Source organism: Mchenga conophoros, linkage group LG16, assembly GCF_057382185.1.
Source record: "Mchenga conophoros isolate Kocher_MC1m ecotype Shallow Benthic linkage group LG16, M_conophoros_male_GT1.1, whole genome shotgun sequence".
Classification (NCBI taxonomy): Eukaryota; Metazoa; Chordata; class Actinopteri; order Cichliformes; family Cichlidae; genus Mchenga; species Mchenga conophoros.
Genome location: NC_140541.1, coordinates 38,781,015 through 38,797,331, shown reverse-complemented (window position 1 = coordinate 38,797,331; position 16,317 = coordinate 38,781,015). Strand labels below are relative to the sequence as shown.

The 16,317-nt window shown below is 45.1% G+C and overlaps 1 protein-coding gene across 1 annotated transcript; it reads right to left on the bottom strand.

Annotated features, from left to right (window-relative positions):
- Positions 1 to 80: 80 nt before the first annotated feature.
- LOC146557313 (interferon alpha/beta receptor 2-like) lies at positions 81 to 15,504 on the bottom strand. The gene is made up of 8 exons (XM_085249237.1): positions 15,072 to 15,504; positions 14,761 to 14,878; positions 13,770 to 13,899; positions 13,415 to 13,590; positions 13,170 to 13,315; positions 12,322 to 12,478; positions 11,543 to 11,658; positions 81 to 2,187 (listed from the first exon to the last, which is right to left on the bottom strand). The coding sequence occupies exons 2-8, from the start codon at positions 14,807 to 14,809 to the stop codon at positions 1,639 to 1,641; spliced, it is 1,323 nt and encodes a 440-aa protein (XP_085105363.1). The 5' UTR covers positions 14,810 to 14,878; positions 15,072 to 15,504; the 3' UTR covers positions 81 to 1,638.
- Positions 15,505 to 16,317: the final 813 nt, after the last annotated feature.

The window sequence follows — 16,317 nt, the reverse complement described above, 5'->3', positions numbered from 1 at the left end:
AGAAGTCCCTCCCTGCTCACACTACAGCTCCAGCTCCTGATCACAGAGCACACAGGACGCCAGCAGCACCGTCTCAGACCTTTATTGGTTTGAAGCGCGACTCTGTACAAAAACATCTGAGGCTTCTTGTTGTTTTTGATCAATATAGAAATGAAATGGCTCAACGTTGTCCACTGTGAATACAAACATGCAAAAATGGCACAAACATGTTGTGATTACACTGTTTGAATAAGTTGTATGAGTGCATTACAGAGGTATGATGTGCTTTATGTAAATGGAAATAAGCGAATAAGCAGGCTGTGTGACGCTGATTCACTGCAGACACGTTCATGATCAGACACGATGAAGAGTTCAGACACAGACGTGCCCATAATAACAGTCGCTGCCTTTAGACACACATAAGAATCAAGTCATTTCATCTGCTGTCAGATTATTTCTTCCTGATTAAAACATTAAAAATCATAAAAAATGTCCAGCAGTGCCCACCAGAGACCAGAGGGACAAAAACCAACAGCAACAATCAATCAGATTGATTCAGAGATAATCAGCTCTACGTCACTGATTACAGAGGTCCTTACAGGAAAAAGAAACTAATCGTCACTGACATGAAACATACAGGAAATGACTTCAGTTTGTTACGATTCTGTTTTTCTGTTGTGCTTCAGTTTGTTTTACTGTCACCAACAAGAATAAAAACTAAAACTAACGGAGCTGGTTACGCAACCAGCGCTCAGAGCAGCAGCTCTGAGCACAGACACATCACAGTAACCAAACATTTTACAAACGTCAGAGTTTCAGTGCTGATGGACAAAGTCTGCAGATGAGAGACGTTATTGTCCAAAGGGGAAGAAGTCGATCCAGAAGACGCCCGGGTCATTACGCCTGCCATACTGAAGCAAGTCCACCAGGTGTCGCTGCAGGTCTTTCTCAGTGTAAAGCCAAGCCTCCCTGTTCCCCACCGTCCCCCCCACAGGTGAACAAAGAGGCTCTTTAACTGCCTTCTGCTTTAATCACATGATGCAAACATGAGTAATAATCCAAAGCACGGCTGAATACGAAACATTTTGTTCAGACTCGGTGTGGGTTAGAGTTCGACCCGGGCACTGGGATGCTTACGTGACGGAGTTTGGGAATGCCCAACAAACACAGCTGTGTGTTGACAAAACAAACAAACTGGTTTTTATTTAAAATAAGAGATAAAAATAAACCTGCTCAGAACTGGTCCACAGAAAACCTAAAGTCTAACAGGAACATGAGATTTAGATAGATCGCCTCCCTAACACGGGACGTCCTCTAGCTGCTCACCGCGGAGACCAGATGCTAACCTCACGTTAGCCATTAGAGGCGGCTGAGTCGCCATCTCCAGAGACGCAGCAGGGACGGACGTCCTGGACCTCCTGCATCAGCGGGTGTCTCACACTTATTAATAGAACCTGAAACAATGAGACGATCTCTGGACTTCAGCGGACGGACAGATTCAAATAAGTAATATCAGCAAAGAGGTGAGAACCTACACGTTAGAATAAAAATGGCCGACGTCTGCGCCGCTGCTGCTGGAGGGAAAATGAAAACATTTCAAACCCTGGCCCACATGAACCCAGACGTGGACCTGATAACCAGGCACCTTAAAGAGCTCTGTCAGATACCCGAGCGCCCCATGTATCCACAGACCTCCTCCTCTTCATCATGAACAGTTTCTGTGGCGCCCTCCTCGCCGAGCACTGAGTCAAACGCCACCTCCTCCACAATGAAGTCTGATTTTTTCTCCTCCTCTTCCTCCTGTTCCACCCTGCCGAAAGTTAATGTGAGGAGGTTCACATCCTTCTCCTCTTCCTCCTTAGGTCTTCCTCCACAGCTCCTCAGCTCTAGCCCAGCTCTGGAAGGACTTCCTGTTGAAATCAGGGCATTGCGCTGAGAGTACGGCTCCTGATTGGAGGAGACAACAGGCGGTGGTTTGGGCTGAGTCAAAGATGATGATGAAGAGGATGAAGAGGAGAGGAGGTTCGTGCCCGCCCGCTGTGTGTACGCCCCTCCTGTGCTCTCCGTCTCACTCTCCTCATCACTCTCGTCCGAGGAGGAGCAGCTGCTTCCCTTCTTGCCTGCAGAGGGCGCCGTCTGCTCAATGTTCAGTGGGGAGATGATGCAGGGATCGTTGAGCCCCGCCTCCTCCAGGTGATGGATGGTCGTCTGACAAAGAGAGAGCTGAACAGTCAATAACATGAACCAATCAGATGTGCTGACATTAAACACCGGGCCGAAGTACACTGAGATTTAAAGTACTCTGTGCTGCAGGGACACAAGTATAAATACTAATACTGCATTCCTGTTTTAATACTTTACACCTGTGATCAACACCTCTGCTGTTTTTTTAATAATGAAAGTATTTATTAGATGTTGCATTTTATAACATGCACTTCCAACCATACCGTTTTGAAAATTTCCAAATAGGGTTTTGCGTCTTACCCTCATTATTTACTTTTTGTGATAAAATATCAATTGGTGTGATTGGATATGCAAGCTCTTGTTCTATTAAAATCCAATCTATATTGTTTTTCCCTGCGCAATGTTTGCCTAATCTAGCCATTTCAAAAGAGATGCTATAATAGGGCCAGCCCCCCTTCTTTTTTGGGTTGGGACAGCCGATTCAGTAAAAAGACTAGGTGTTACAGTCTCTGATAATTTAGTTAAATAAATTTAGTTTACTCCATTTACCCAAGTTTTTATTGATCTTGTTTAATAATTTTCCCACACTGTTAGTCATAATATCTTCAACATTTGGGTTCAGTTCAATTCCAAGGTACTTCATTCCTTTGTCCACCCACTTAAAGTTAAAGCCCGATATTAAGTTATGACTACAAGCCTGGGAAACCGACATCGCCTCTGATTTATGCCAATTCATTTTGTACCCTGAAAACATTAAGTATGTATTAATCACCTCTTATAGTGTTGTGATAGAATTAGTTGGGTCTTGGTTTAATACCAGAACATCATCTGGTTATAGGAACAATCTGTGTTCTCTGCCTCCCCGAATACACCTTTAATCTCTGCGTTTTCTCTGATGTGAATAGCTAATGGCTCTAAAAAGATAGCAATGGGCTTAAACTGCATCCTTGACGTGTTGATCTGGAAATGCTAAAAAAAAGGAGAAAGTACCCCATCTGCTTCTGGCCCCGAGTACATGGCTCTAATCCATCTGCAAAAATTGTCACCTATTCCAAACTTTTCCAGGGCTGTGAAGTTCCACTCCACCCTATCACAAGCTTTCTGTGCATCTAAAGATATAGCAAACACAGGATTTGTGTTATTTCTATTCAGCCACAGCAGGTGTAGTAATCTCTTCATATTATCAGACGCAGCTCTATTCTTCATAAACCCTTCTTGATCTTGATGAATACTTTGTGCTAGTACAACCTCCAACCTCTTTGCTAAAACTTTGATAGAATTTTGTGATCCACATTGATTCAACTTATCGGTCTGTAATTACCTGGATCAGTTAAATCCTTGTCGCCTTTTGGAATTAGTGACATTACTGCCTGATTAAAACTTGCAGGGAGTCGTCCAAATTCAAAAGCTTCATGTAATACTTCAGTTATAGCACATCTATAAATTTATGATAAAATTCTGCCGGGAATCCATCCATCTATTCCTTTCCATGAATTCATGCCTTCAAAGCATCGCATACAATGGCCAGCCTGTCCGTAGATCCAACGTTCACCTCGTTCAAATATCTTATATCCTCTTTTAGGGTTGATACAACTTTCTGGTCTTAGTCTCCACCTACACGTTCTGTTCTTATCAACATTTAGATTTATGTGCAATTCTACCGGCGCGTGGTCTGCAGCTGAGGGAACACAAACTCAGACTGTCCGAACAGGTTTGCTCGTTTCTTGCGTGTACTCATTTGGTGATTTATTAAATGTGTAACTGTTATTCTGATCTGCTGCTGAGTCTCTTACGCTGGTGAAAACGCAGAAAACACAGATCACACCTGTTCAACCAATCACTTTCATTCCACTTTGATCTGGACAAACTGACGGTTCATCTCTGTTACAGTGTTGTTAGGCTGCTATATGTTTGTGTTCTTTATGCTGTAGATTTTCACGTCTCTGGAATAGTTGGCAGTAATACGGATGATTTTCTGTAAAATCATACTGATATGAGCCGTGAAATATTCGTAGATGACCGTTAGATTAGTCAGCTGGGAAACTCTGTGTTAACTCAGAGCTGAGGATATCGTGGATATGCTGACCTCGCTCCGTGGTGTACAGGGCCGTTTACCCTCATGATTAATATTCACAATAAAAATATTAGCCGAACATCATGAAGTCTGTATGTGTTTCATAGTGTCGAACAACCTTTGTACAGTTAAAGCCAGCAGTTACTACATGACGGAAACACCAACGTTATCTCTTTTATGTGTTTATACACAGGTCACGCTGATTACTGAACAAAAACCCAAAGATCAGATGTTAAACAGATTTATTTGCTCTCTCTCCTCCTTAAACATGTTTTTAATGTTAGTTATAATTCAGAATTGGCGACTGAAACACGTAGGACACATAAGAACATCAGGAAATAAAACACCGATAAATATAACCTCAGTAAAAGAAGTCAGCGGGGGTTACTACAGCTGTGTACCGGGGCCTGCGCTTTGTCGGCGGTAATAACAGCTCGATTGCTTGCGAGGCGAGCGGGTCTATCCCACGCTTTGCCGTGAGACTGGGCAGACGTCTCCGAAATCATCGAAACACTTTTGCAAAGAGGCTGTATCTTGACAAACCGACCAGACACATGAAGATTAAACCACTACATTCTCGGCTAAAAAAATATTAAAACGGTATTTGGTGACACACAAACAGGGTTTTTCAAAGCTCAGTTCTGTTAGCTTCCACATGCTGGTTGTTGTGTGCTAGAAACAATGGCCACCAGGCCAAAGCAATGGTTTTGACTCGATCAGCGTTAGCCCCGCCCCCTGAGTTTGATGGGTGAGGCTGACAGATAAAATTATTTCATGGTGAGACCCGAAGGAGTCAACTGTGCCAAAATGAATTAATTAAATGTGTCCAAAATATTTATTTAATTCATTATTTCATGGTTTAATTAATTCATTATGGCAGTCCTGGCGTTTCATACAAAGCACCCACGCAGCTGTACAGAAACTCCGTCATGCTAGTAGCAGTACGAGTTATTGTAACTGACTGTATAAAGTCAGCATAACTAAAATAAACTCCACCTAAACTTGGTTTATATCTGACCCAGATGGACTGCAGGTCATAACTTCTTACCTGAAGTTCACCTGACACTCGGACCGGCCGCCTCGGGTCTCTCCTCCTCCCGCCTCCCCTTTCTCTCATCCACCTGCTGGCCTCTGTGGAAGCTCCGCCACAGCCAGTTATTGTTACACATCTGCCAGCATCTGGCCAATCCACCTTTCATTGTTTATACCGTTACAACCCCTCCCCCCCCCCAAAAAAACCCCCAAAAAACCCCATCAGCCCATAAAAACGAATAATCACCAGTCCAGCTATGGTCAGTTAACCCTTCGCGTGCCAGCTGTGCCACGCGTGCCCAGGGTTGCCGACCCCTGATCTAGTTCATCCCTGGAGTTAGACGCCTTTTTATTCATTGGTCAGAGTTAAATGTCAAATATATTTTAAAAACATTCCTTTACAGGGCTCTAGACTAACTTTTTGCCATGGGGGCGTGCTGGTGCGCCTAACTTTAAAAAGTTAGGTGCACACAAATTTTATAATAATTGATATAATGTGTTTGTCTGGATACACTGTGCTTTTTCAGCATGCAAAGATTGATGACACCGTGTCAGAGCACTGGCTATGAATTTCAGAAGGATCAGGCCTTAACAGAAAAGTTAGCAATAGTTCTTTTCCTATTACAGCTACATCCACGTCTGTCGTGCCTAGGCTGCTCACTAGGGCTGCGTATCATCAATGATTTCTATAATCCATTCGATTCCGGTTTTCAAAGTCCCGATTCGATTCAACTTAGCCTCAGACAGTCAGAAATATTATAATTCTGATCATTTATCAGCACTGACTTCATCAGAATTGTGAACATCACAGCAGATGCCTTTGTGTGAAAGTAACTGAGAATAAAACACAGAAAAACATGAAGGAGATTTTCCTGGTCTGGCTTTTTATAGCAGATAACCTTAAAAATATTCTACAATGTTCTGCATATAAAGTTTAAATTTCTTCAGTATTGAACAACAGAAAAAACAGGCTTTCTTGTCCGAGGTCATTTAAGTGAAAAAGAAAAAGACAGCAGCCACAGCCTGTAAACAACGGTAGACTGGTGGGTAATAAGCCAATGAATAATACAGAAAACAGAGATTGGAGACGGAAACTGTTCTTGAAGTACAGAGAGAGAGAGAGCTAGCTGTGCATGGAGTGTGATTTTAATAGTTGTGGAAGCAAAATTCATGACGACATTGATCAAATGTGAAGCGCAGTTTGCTGCTTCTTTTGCTGCTGGCTCGGTGAATTTTGGTAGAGAGACAAAACCTGCAGCTCAGAATCAGCGCAAAAAGACGTAAACACAGCGCGGACCGGACGCATCAGGATCGCTGAGCTCCGACAGCGTGTCCGTCTACGGGCCGTCGGGTGAGAAAGCCGAGAAAGACAAAGCTGATCCTGATGCGTCGGGTCTGTGTTTACGTCTTTGTGTGGAGTCCGTGTACCTGCTCTCATCTGCTGTTTGGTTGTTGTTGAAATGGTTTTGTGAGCTTTAATCTGAGAATCTGGCGTTTCTGGCAAAACACAGTTATTTAAAAGTCAGGATTTAATGAATCGATATCGCTTTATTCAAGCTACTCACCTCCCACTTCCACCTGCACTTTCAACTGGACCACGGCCAATCAGAGAGGTCCCGCCCCTGACTATCTCTGATTGGTTTAGTCCACGATAGGGGCAAAATGTGTGTCTGTTGTTGACCACAGGGAAGGTTGCAGATTTTTTTTTTTTGCTACCCGAACAGTTGGTCGCACAGGTGCAACCAAATATTTTTTTTAGTCGCACCACTGAAAAATTAGTCGCACTCTAGAGCCCTGGTTTAAACACGTCAGGTGCAAAGATCTGAGTGTGCGAAGGAGACCCCCAGAAATATTCCCATTAGTCACTGCCTCTGCCAGTGCGCCCCAGGGCAGCTGTGGCTACAATGTAGTTTCCAGCTAACAGCTGTTGGTGCCACTATTTCAGGTCAAACTGTGTTTTTTCATTTTTTTGTAGATTTAGCAAAAGAAGCAAATGACGTGTTTTGTGAGAGGCGAGCAAACACAACGAGCCTGAAGATCCGTTTTAAAATGAAAATTGAAATGTTGCGTGTTCATCTAGTTCATCCCTGGAGTTAGAGGCTCACCTTGGCTCATCTCGGCTTCACCTCGGCTTTACGAGCAAACTGAGCTCGGTGTTACGGTCGAAGCGCTGAACAGACCTTTGTGGGCTGTGAGCGCTTCATCTGCTCGCGTGGCCTTTGCGTGTTTCCTAGCAGTGGAAACGTAGCTGAATCACATTAAAAGAAGTGCGGTGTGACAGAGAGCTGGGCACGGCGCCGTGTTTTGGAAAAAACTGTTGGTGAGCACCCAAACCCTCCAAATTTCATGTTTGGTTTGTTGGTCACACAGCAGGGGAAAGCCCCCTCTGCATCTTGGTTAACTAAAGGCAGTTAATAATGGAACATGAAACTGCATCTATTTCATGAAAAGCGTCTGCTGATCCCCCCGTTCGCATGAGACACTACAAATATTAAAAAGGTTAACTGTAAGGACGCCCACAGCTGCTCCATCCCAGCACGCTGTCTGCACGAAGAAAATACTCAGATGAATTCAAGGTTTCACAAACTAAAGGTGACGACGAGTCACACGGCACTCACCGACACGTTAACAGGAGCTCATCTTTAAAATAAGCCCGGGCATGGAAATGCTATCAGAGTACGGCTCTTTTTCAGGATACAAGGTTAATGTAAATGCAGGTATTAACTTTAAACTATGAACCACCAGTTGAATTTAGAATCGCTATAAATGGAAGTGGGATGTAGATAGCATTAGGTACCTAGGGTGGTGATACATCGTGACGTCACCAAAATGTTCAATGCCAACTATGCCCCGCTAAATGAATCTATACAATCAGACAGACAAAGATGGAATACCAATCCGTCTCTGCACTCCAGGATCGAATCAGTTAGATTAAATATTCTTCCCTGTATTTGTTTCAGTCTTTATATTGAATATTGTAAGAATATTGTCAAAACACATCTGGAACGGGAAAAAAGCTCGAGTTAAATATAAACGCTCCAACTAAAGAAAGAAAAGGGAGGTCGTGGGCTTCCTTGTCTACGAGAATATTACTGCGCAGCTCAGCTAAGACCACTGATATGTCTCTGCTGTCCAGATTACACCGCCGGATGGAAAGATGTTGAAGGAAAACCAGTTACAGCTTTAATATCGGACATAAAGTTACAGAACAAAACAGACATGGCAGATGAACCCATACTACAAATAATCACATCTGCTCTGAAAGAAGTCATCAGAATTTGCCTCTAAGGTTTGATGGTGAGCATGTGATTCAGATTTTTCCCGAATCAGTACGATAATAGATTCAAGAACTGGATTTGAAAAGGTATAACTAATTATTATTCATTCGTCCACAAGGAGGCATTTCAAAGCTTTGAAAGGAGCAAACATGATTTAGGCTCAGACGACTTCTTTAGATTTCTACAGGCCAGAAATTATTTTAATCAAAACTTAAAAGTGAACCTAAACGAATTACAGTTTGTAGAAACATTTTTATCATTAACCAAATCTGGAGCGCAAAGCAAAATTACTTCCAAACGATATAAGAGCATCCTGCGGTGTAAAAACCACAGCTCTCTGTATATGAAAGCAATGTGGGGAAAAGAAGGTAACCTGTCGATTACAGAGGAGTGTTGCATGACACAGTGGGCTACCACCGGGTCCAGTGTTTGCCGTGAGTTCTGCTGTAAAATCATTACGAGAGTTTTCATCAGCCCTGCTCAGCAAAGATATCGGGGAACTGCGACACTTGTTGGAGATGTGGGCGAGATGGAGCTAACCGTTTCCAAATCTTTTGGGATTGCAAAGTTAGTCGCCAGCACTAATCCACGAACATCTACAAAATGTGTTTTCATTTGTTTTTCCTTTAACCTTTGAGACCATATTTCTGTGTAACACACCAGTGGATGAATTGAACTCTAATGATAGAAGACTCTTGTATATCCTACTGGCCACGAGTAAAAAGCCTCGAGGAAATGGCTTACGCCTGAACCACCAACGATGGAAGATGGAAAACATTCTGTACCAGAGATCTATACGATGGAAAATTGTCATTTTCTCTTAAACTTCAGAGGGATACTTCCTACAGAATATGTTAAGCCTGTGAGGTGTGATTTTTATTTTTTATTTTATGAACCATGCTTTCTTATTTTTTTTTACATTGAAGCCCCGAGTTGACAGTCATGTGATGCTAACTTGCCTGCTGCTACTCCCTTACCCAAGTCTTTTTTCTTTTCAATTGTAAGTTTAAAAATGTGAAAGCAAAGACAGTGTAAAAGTGTTCAATTGCTTTCTCTCAATAAAAGAGACAATGCAAAAATAAATAAATAAGCCCGGGGTTCATTCATGCTCATAAACCACACGACCTTTAGATCCCAGCAAACAGGTGGTTACAGATAAATAATCACGTGAGAAGACGAGATAACGACTCACAGCAGGTAACAGAGAAGACTTCCTGCTGCGAAGTGTTTCCCTGTGCAGGACAGCCTCTGCTCTGAGACTCACGTCACCAAGTCTCCATAGCAACTTCAGCCAAGACGCCAACACAGACATATATCAGCAAACACCGCAGAACGACAACACCAAGAATAAACCCAGATGAACATTTCTACACTGGGTTCAAAGCCAAACTGAACCAGCGGCTCCTCAGGCCACATTTTTAAATATTCACCAGTTTTTTATGTGATAACATTTCCTGTGCACAGAGGAAGCAGCCGCTGGCCGGCGTTCTGCTGCTTCGGGTTGTGATAAACTCAGAAGAACAATGAGCCGAGAACCCTACCCTGGGGTACACCGGAGTCCCGGATACACGGCGAAGACGTTCAACTTTCAGATAAACAACACTCACTCACAACACCACAGAAACGCTGCTCTGCTTTCACCTCAGAGGGGTGGCCAACGTTTGAGTGCAGGCTCGAGGTCAAAGCAGAAAATAAAGCCAAACTTAAAAGCAGCTTTTGAACACTGCACGGAGAGCGGGCCGGGGTCGGGGTCTTCCTGCGTTCCAGCTCTGAGCTCTCAGCCCTGATATGAAAACATTACTTTGATCATGAAGCGTCTGAAATGTGACCAGAGGGACGTGAGACACTGTGAAACTGAATCACTGTGAGATCTCTGTGGACAAACATTACACTTCAGTCTGGTGAGCGCTTTAAACATGGACGGCTCGTGCCGATGCAGGAGTATTAAAAGTTGTTTGCTGGCATCTCCACACCAGGAATAACACGGCACGTTATGAACGGAGCGATTAGCGGCTCGGTGACCGAGCAGCCGAGCGGGTCTCAGCGCTGCTGTGACTGGGAGCAAATGGGATTTCACTGCGGTACGAGCTGTCAAAACATGGCTGTGTTTCACCTCTCGAAGCACATCCTGCCTGCACGCTCTGACTGTGTGCGCGAGCTCTTTAGCAGCGTCCTGAGTCTGTGCAGCTGTCTCTCTTTGTTTGTACAACCGCAGCTCTGGCAGAGTTTCCACCTGCTGCTGTTTCTTCCTGTGTCTTTACTCAGAAAACGCTGAGCGCTCGCCGCTCGACCACAAACAGCAAACAGCACGTTAACTGTTTGGCCTGCGACTCCAGCTGTAGCAGAGAGCCCGACCCTGGGCGATTCCACCACATTAGAGTCCTGTTAAAGCATCTGATGGTGTAATCTGCACTCAGATTTATGCTTCACACGCATCAAAGGATGTGAGATGACAGAGATGTGAAACCACAGAAAGAAAGAACTCTTCACACGTTCCCACTCGTGTTCTCTGCAGATCAACGGGAATATTTCTGCTGAGATCGTTCTGGTGCTTTAGACACGCGGATCTGTTCGCGTGGAAAACACTTTGCTGTGATGAAGCAATGAGAAGTGACAGGAGTGAGACTGAAACTACGTGACTATCACAGCACGATCGTATCACGTTCTCATGAACCAGTGTCCTCGAGTTCGCTTCAAAGGCTCAAACTCAGGACCTCTGACCCGTTTGCTGCTGGATGCTGAAGGGTCAGGTCCAGTTAGCGGTGCGGGTACAGGATGGAAACTTTATTTTATAACTGAAAACAACTGAACTTTCAAAATAAGAGCCACTCGTCACACGCATCGCGATGGCGTTCTTTGAAACTGTGAAACAACAACAAAGGTCGAACATCAGACACGAGCGCTGACGACTGAAACCTGAAGGAATCAGATGCTAGAATAAATCGTCTTCCTTTGGTGACGTGTTCAGCGTGTGATGCTCTGACTCTGAACTTACCAGAACCGACGGCAGCAGCCTCCGTCTCAGACAGATGAACCCGGTCGAGATCAGCATGAAGATGCAGAACGTGACGATGATCACCAACGAGCACAACATGCCCGAGATCAGCGGGTCTGCACGCAGGAACACAACGAGTTTAGAGGTGAACATCAGTCTCATCAGCCTGAAAACAGCAACATTTAAACTTTCACATCGTGCTACAGTACATGTAGTACTACCTGTAGTAGTACTACATGTACTAGTACTACCTGTAGTAGTACTAGTACATGTAGTACTACCTGTAGTAGTACTACATGTACTAGTACTACTACAGGTAGTACTAGTACTGCTGTTTCCAGCCGTGACTTGCTTATCAGTCAGATTTGCTGAGGTTAGCGTGGGAAGTGTGTTTCACGGGGAATTCCCTCCATTTCCAGTCACAACAGAAGCTCAGCATGAATGTTGTGGACTAAAAGCTTTTTATTGTCACCTCCATGTGTCCACTTGATTTTTCCAGTGAGTAAAACTAAATAAGCAAACACACAATCGCTGTATCTCACGGTTCAACCTGAGGGGGCTGAAACTTGGCACAGCTTTGAAAAACGTGGAGCTCCACAGAGTCCTGACGTACAGTTATTAACACGCACGCCCTGAACGACACTGCAGGCTAACAGCAGTGTTTATGATGCTGCTCCTTTAGCGTCACCCATCTTCCACCTGACAGCGAGGTAACTGAAATCACTGTGTGTGTGTGTGTGTGTGTGTGTGTGTGTGTGTGTGTGTGTGTGTGTGTGTACCTGCAGAGAAGATGGCTGGTACTGTAGCACACTCAGGCGGGCTGAAGTTGGAGTACATGTCCTCGATTTCGTCGCAGAATCGCACGGCGACACAGTACCGCCTGCCGGGCTCCAAACGATCCCACTTATAGCTCTTCAGAGACTCAGTCTTGATGAACTGCACACACAGGCACAGATTATCAGCACAGGAGGCGTCCTGCTCACACAGACTCCGACTGACACAGCAGCAGGTCTCTCACGTGACGCCTGCTCTTAGCCTACAGACTTTTTACATTTAGCAAAATATTTAAACATTTATCATAAATCTGAGTGGACTCATGACTGACTTCAAACCGTTGAAAGCCGTGGGCCACACTTTCTGTCCCAGAGGTTCAGGAGTACGTCACTGCCATAAAGATCCACTCAGAGCTAACAGATGAAAGCAGGAAGTAAACTTGTTTCTAACGCTTCGAGCCAGCGCTCAGGTATCACCACGGTTACTGTGCGAGGTACGCTCTTATGCTCATCGGCAGCTGGTGAGGACGCTCGGCGAGCATCATTTCAGAGACATGTAATAACAGTGGGACAGAATTCCACAGCTGGATCACCATGGAAACATTAATGGAAGCGGCGGACACGGAGAGTAAGCGGAAAAATAACCACAGCGACACGAAGTGGGCGGGTCCAGAGTGGAGTTAGTGTTGTGTGATTTGAAAGGTAACTCGCAGTCCCGTGTCAGGCCTGTAGGCCAGGCTCCTCCCTCCTTATACTTTGCTTGAGTTGACATTTGACCCTCGCCGTCTTTGCCGTTTATTTGCGGAGGTGAAACTCAAACCGGGGGTTCTGATTGGTCTCCCTCTCTCATGTACCTGCATCTTATCCGGGTTGCTGCTGATCCGGAGCTCGTAATGGAGAATGTTGTAGCTCTGCCTGAGGCGCTCCAGCGGAGGGTGAAGATCCACGCTCAGGCTTCTGTCGCTGGGCGCCACGCTAAGCAGCGGCAGGCTCAGGTGTTCTGCAGAAATCAGAAACAACGCATGACGCACACACACGGCTCAGAGGGCTGAAAATAACAAACTCGTGGCGTCTCCGGAGCTGAAGACTCGACACTCACTGATGGGTTTGAATGGGACCTCGGTCTCGTTCGGGTCTCCAAAGACCTGGCCTCCCAGCTGAGCTCCAACCCTTGTTAAGTACGTCTCCGTTAGGACGGAGAACGCCGCCGTCAAGTCACAAAACAGAGGCTTCTGCACACGCTCACAGCCGGCCACCGGGTTCCAGCTATGTTTCCTTTCATGACCAGAGAGGAGAGAAACATCAGATCTCAGAGGAAGTGTTCGTGATCACCTGAGCCAATATGTGCCAGAAACATGTCAGAACTCCTCTGAAGACAACACAGACTATCATCAGGGTACCAACCAGGTGACATCAGCACACCTGCAGCTGTCAGTGTGTGAAGGTAAACCCACCTCTCAGATTTGTATTCAACGTTATAGTAGACCCCTGGAGGTGTGCCTGGTCCCGCCTCCCATTTCAGTATATAACTGAAGTTGAGTGATGTCAGGGAGATGTTGACGGGCTTTGGGAGGGTACCTACAGCTGGAACACAGACAGGAAGAGGAAGGTCAAAGGTCAGCAGGAGACCAGCACCATGAGTTATCTGACCCGCAGCACAAAATGAAACATGTCAGCAGAAAAACAATAAAATTATTATTCTTCACGGACACTCTACATAATTATTAAACAGGCAGCAGCTCTTCTACGCCTGACAGAACTCCAGCTTTGTGCACGCTGTGGGAGGAGCTGAGATCTGTATGTGTGGGAACTGTGGGAGGAAAGAAAGACCCAGCAAACATCTCCCCACCCTCAGTCATTCCAGGGAAAGGAACTTCATGCTTCAGCAGACCATCTCATGGTCCCAACTTTGTGGGAACAGTTTGGGGATGGCTGTTCCAACATGGCTGCACACCGGTGTGCAGAAAGACATGGATGAGCTGTGGAAGAACCTGCCTGCACAGAGTCCTGACCTCAGCCCGACAGAACACCTTTGGGATGAGTTAGCGACTGTGAGCCGGGGCTTCTCGTCCAACATCCGAATGGTCCAAAATTCCCATAAACACTCCTAAACCTCTGGAAAGAAGAGCTGCAAACTGTTGCTAATATAGTGTCCTAAAGACGGCTGCAGCCTCTACGTCTGAAAAGCCTGATTGGACACAAGTCTGTGACAACATGAGCAGCCTACTCTGGGCTCAGCCAACTCCTTCCTGATGATTTCATGGTCTCAGGTCTGACTGAATAACACGCCTTTACAGTGGCAAAGGAACAGGAAGCAGGGGACGGTGAGTGGATGACCACAGCCGGGACACTCAGGTGGTTTCCAGAGGAAACAGCCTGAACTATGACACGGAGAGTCCAGAAATACGCAGAGGCAAGATCACGTGGTTCTGAGTGCGCGCTCACCTGGCAGGATCAGAGGCAGCCATGAGAGCATCCAGGTGAGAGCGGTCATGACAGCTGGAGCACATCTGCCGAGCTTCCATCAGCACCTCAACGGACAGACAGCAGCTGCTTTCCCTTTCTGAGCAGGGATGAAAGTGCAGTTACAGACCCACGCTTTTACTTTCTGTCTCATGTCTTACAGTTAAACACAGTTAATAAAGTTTTGACATTGAAATAAACCTTTATTGACACCCCCGTGGTTCTGTTAGCCTCTGATTTGGCCTCAGACTTCCCTGTAAGTACAGACTGTGAGATAAGTGTAACTTGCTGACCTGTTACGGAGAGATAAAGCCCCCATGAAGCGTCACTGGTCCGCAGATTCAAGTTTTCGTGTTTTTCTCAAACCGCCCACTCGCCGGAAATTCCTCCTCATCTCAGGCTAACGGGCTAGCACCCTCTGTGTTGGTAAAAGATCAAAGCTCCAGGCTGGTAGTAACCGATCAATGAGTCCGAGCGTGTTACCTGTCCCGGTGAGCGTCCCGATATGCTTCCGTTAGCGCTGTCACAGGACCGAAACACGCTGCTGCCGCCCCGCTGCCTTCACGGACCTCCGGTAATCGCGAAGTCTCTCCTGCTCCTGTGCCGTTCCTTTGATCAAAGCGACATCACACCCAACAATGACACAGCAACAACACTTAGAAACATTTCCCACTCGGTCGGTTTGAGTTTGTTGTTGACCAGTCTGACAAATCATAAAGTGTAAACTTCGTTTGACACACAGCATTAAATACAACGGGACAGACGCCATAAAATATACCGTCACAGTTGATTTAACGGGACATCGTCCCTGAAATCGGGTGTAGCAAATATATATCTATAGATATTTTTTTCTTTACAGTTTATAACGCCGTCTCTTCACGAGATCTCATTAGACCGGCGGTCATGAATGCAGCACCGCGGGAAGTCGGTGATAGGAAATCACGTGATGTTGTTGAAGCACGGACGCTTCCCTGACAGGCTCCCAGTAGTTTTGAGAAGTCATGTGATATAGTTTGTGGTTATTTTCCTTAGATTTGAGGTTTACATTTAGTTTTAAATATCCGTGTACGCGCTTCACGAGCAGGTCATCTTATAACCACAGCAACAAACCACGGTGGAATAAAATAACGATTTTATTTCTTATTTTCAAACCCTTAAGATTATGAAAACCAAAAATGCAGTGAAACCTTTTAACACAAAGAAGTTTAGTAAGTTCTCATTTTATTTATTTGATTGAAAGTGCATATCTTGTAGCCATGTTGTGTACATCAATCCTTGTTCTTGCTTCACTAAAAAACAAAAGGCTGATATATACCTGTGACTTTTCTCTAAATGAACCGTAACTCCAGAGGTCACATAAAAACCACACAAATAACATCAGCAGTCAAATGTGATTGAAAGGTTTGGAGGTTTGTCTCAAAATAAGCCTTTAAACTGATTTTGTACCCTCTGGAAGTTGTGCTAACCCCCATCTTTGCCCTTACAAAGTTCCCATTTACATTCTAATGTAGGAATAAACTGCCTTCATGTTACAACTCT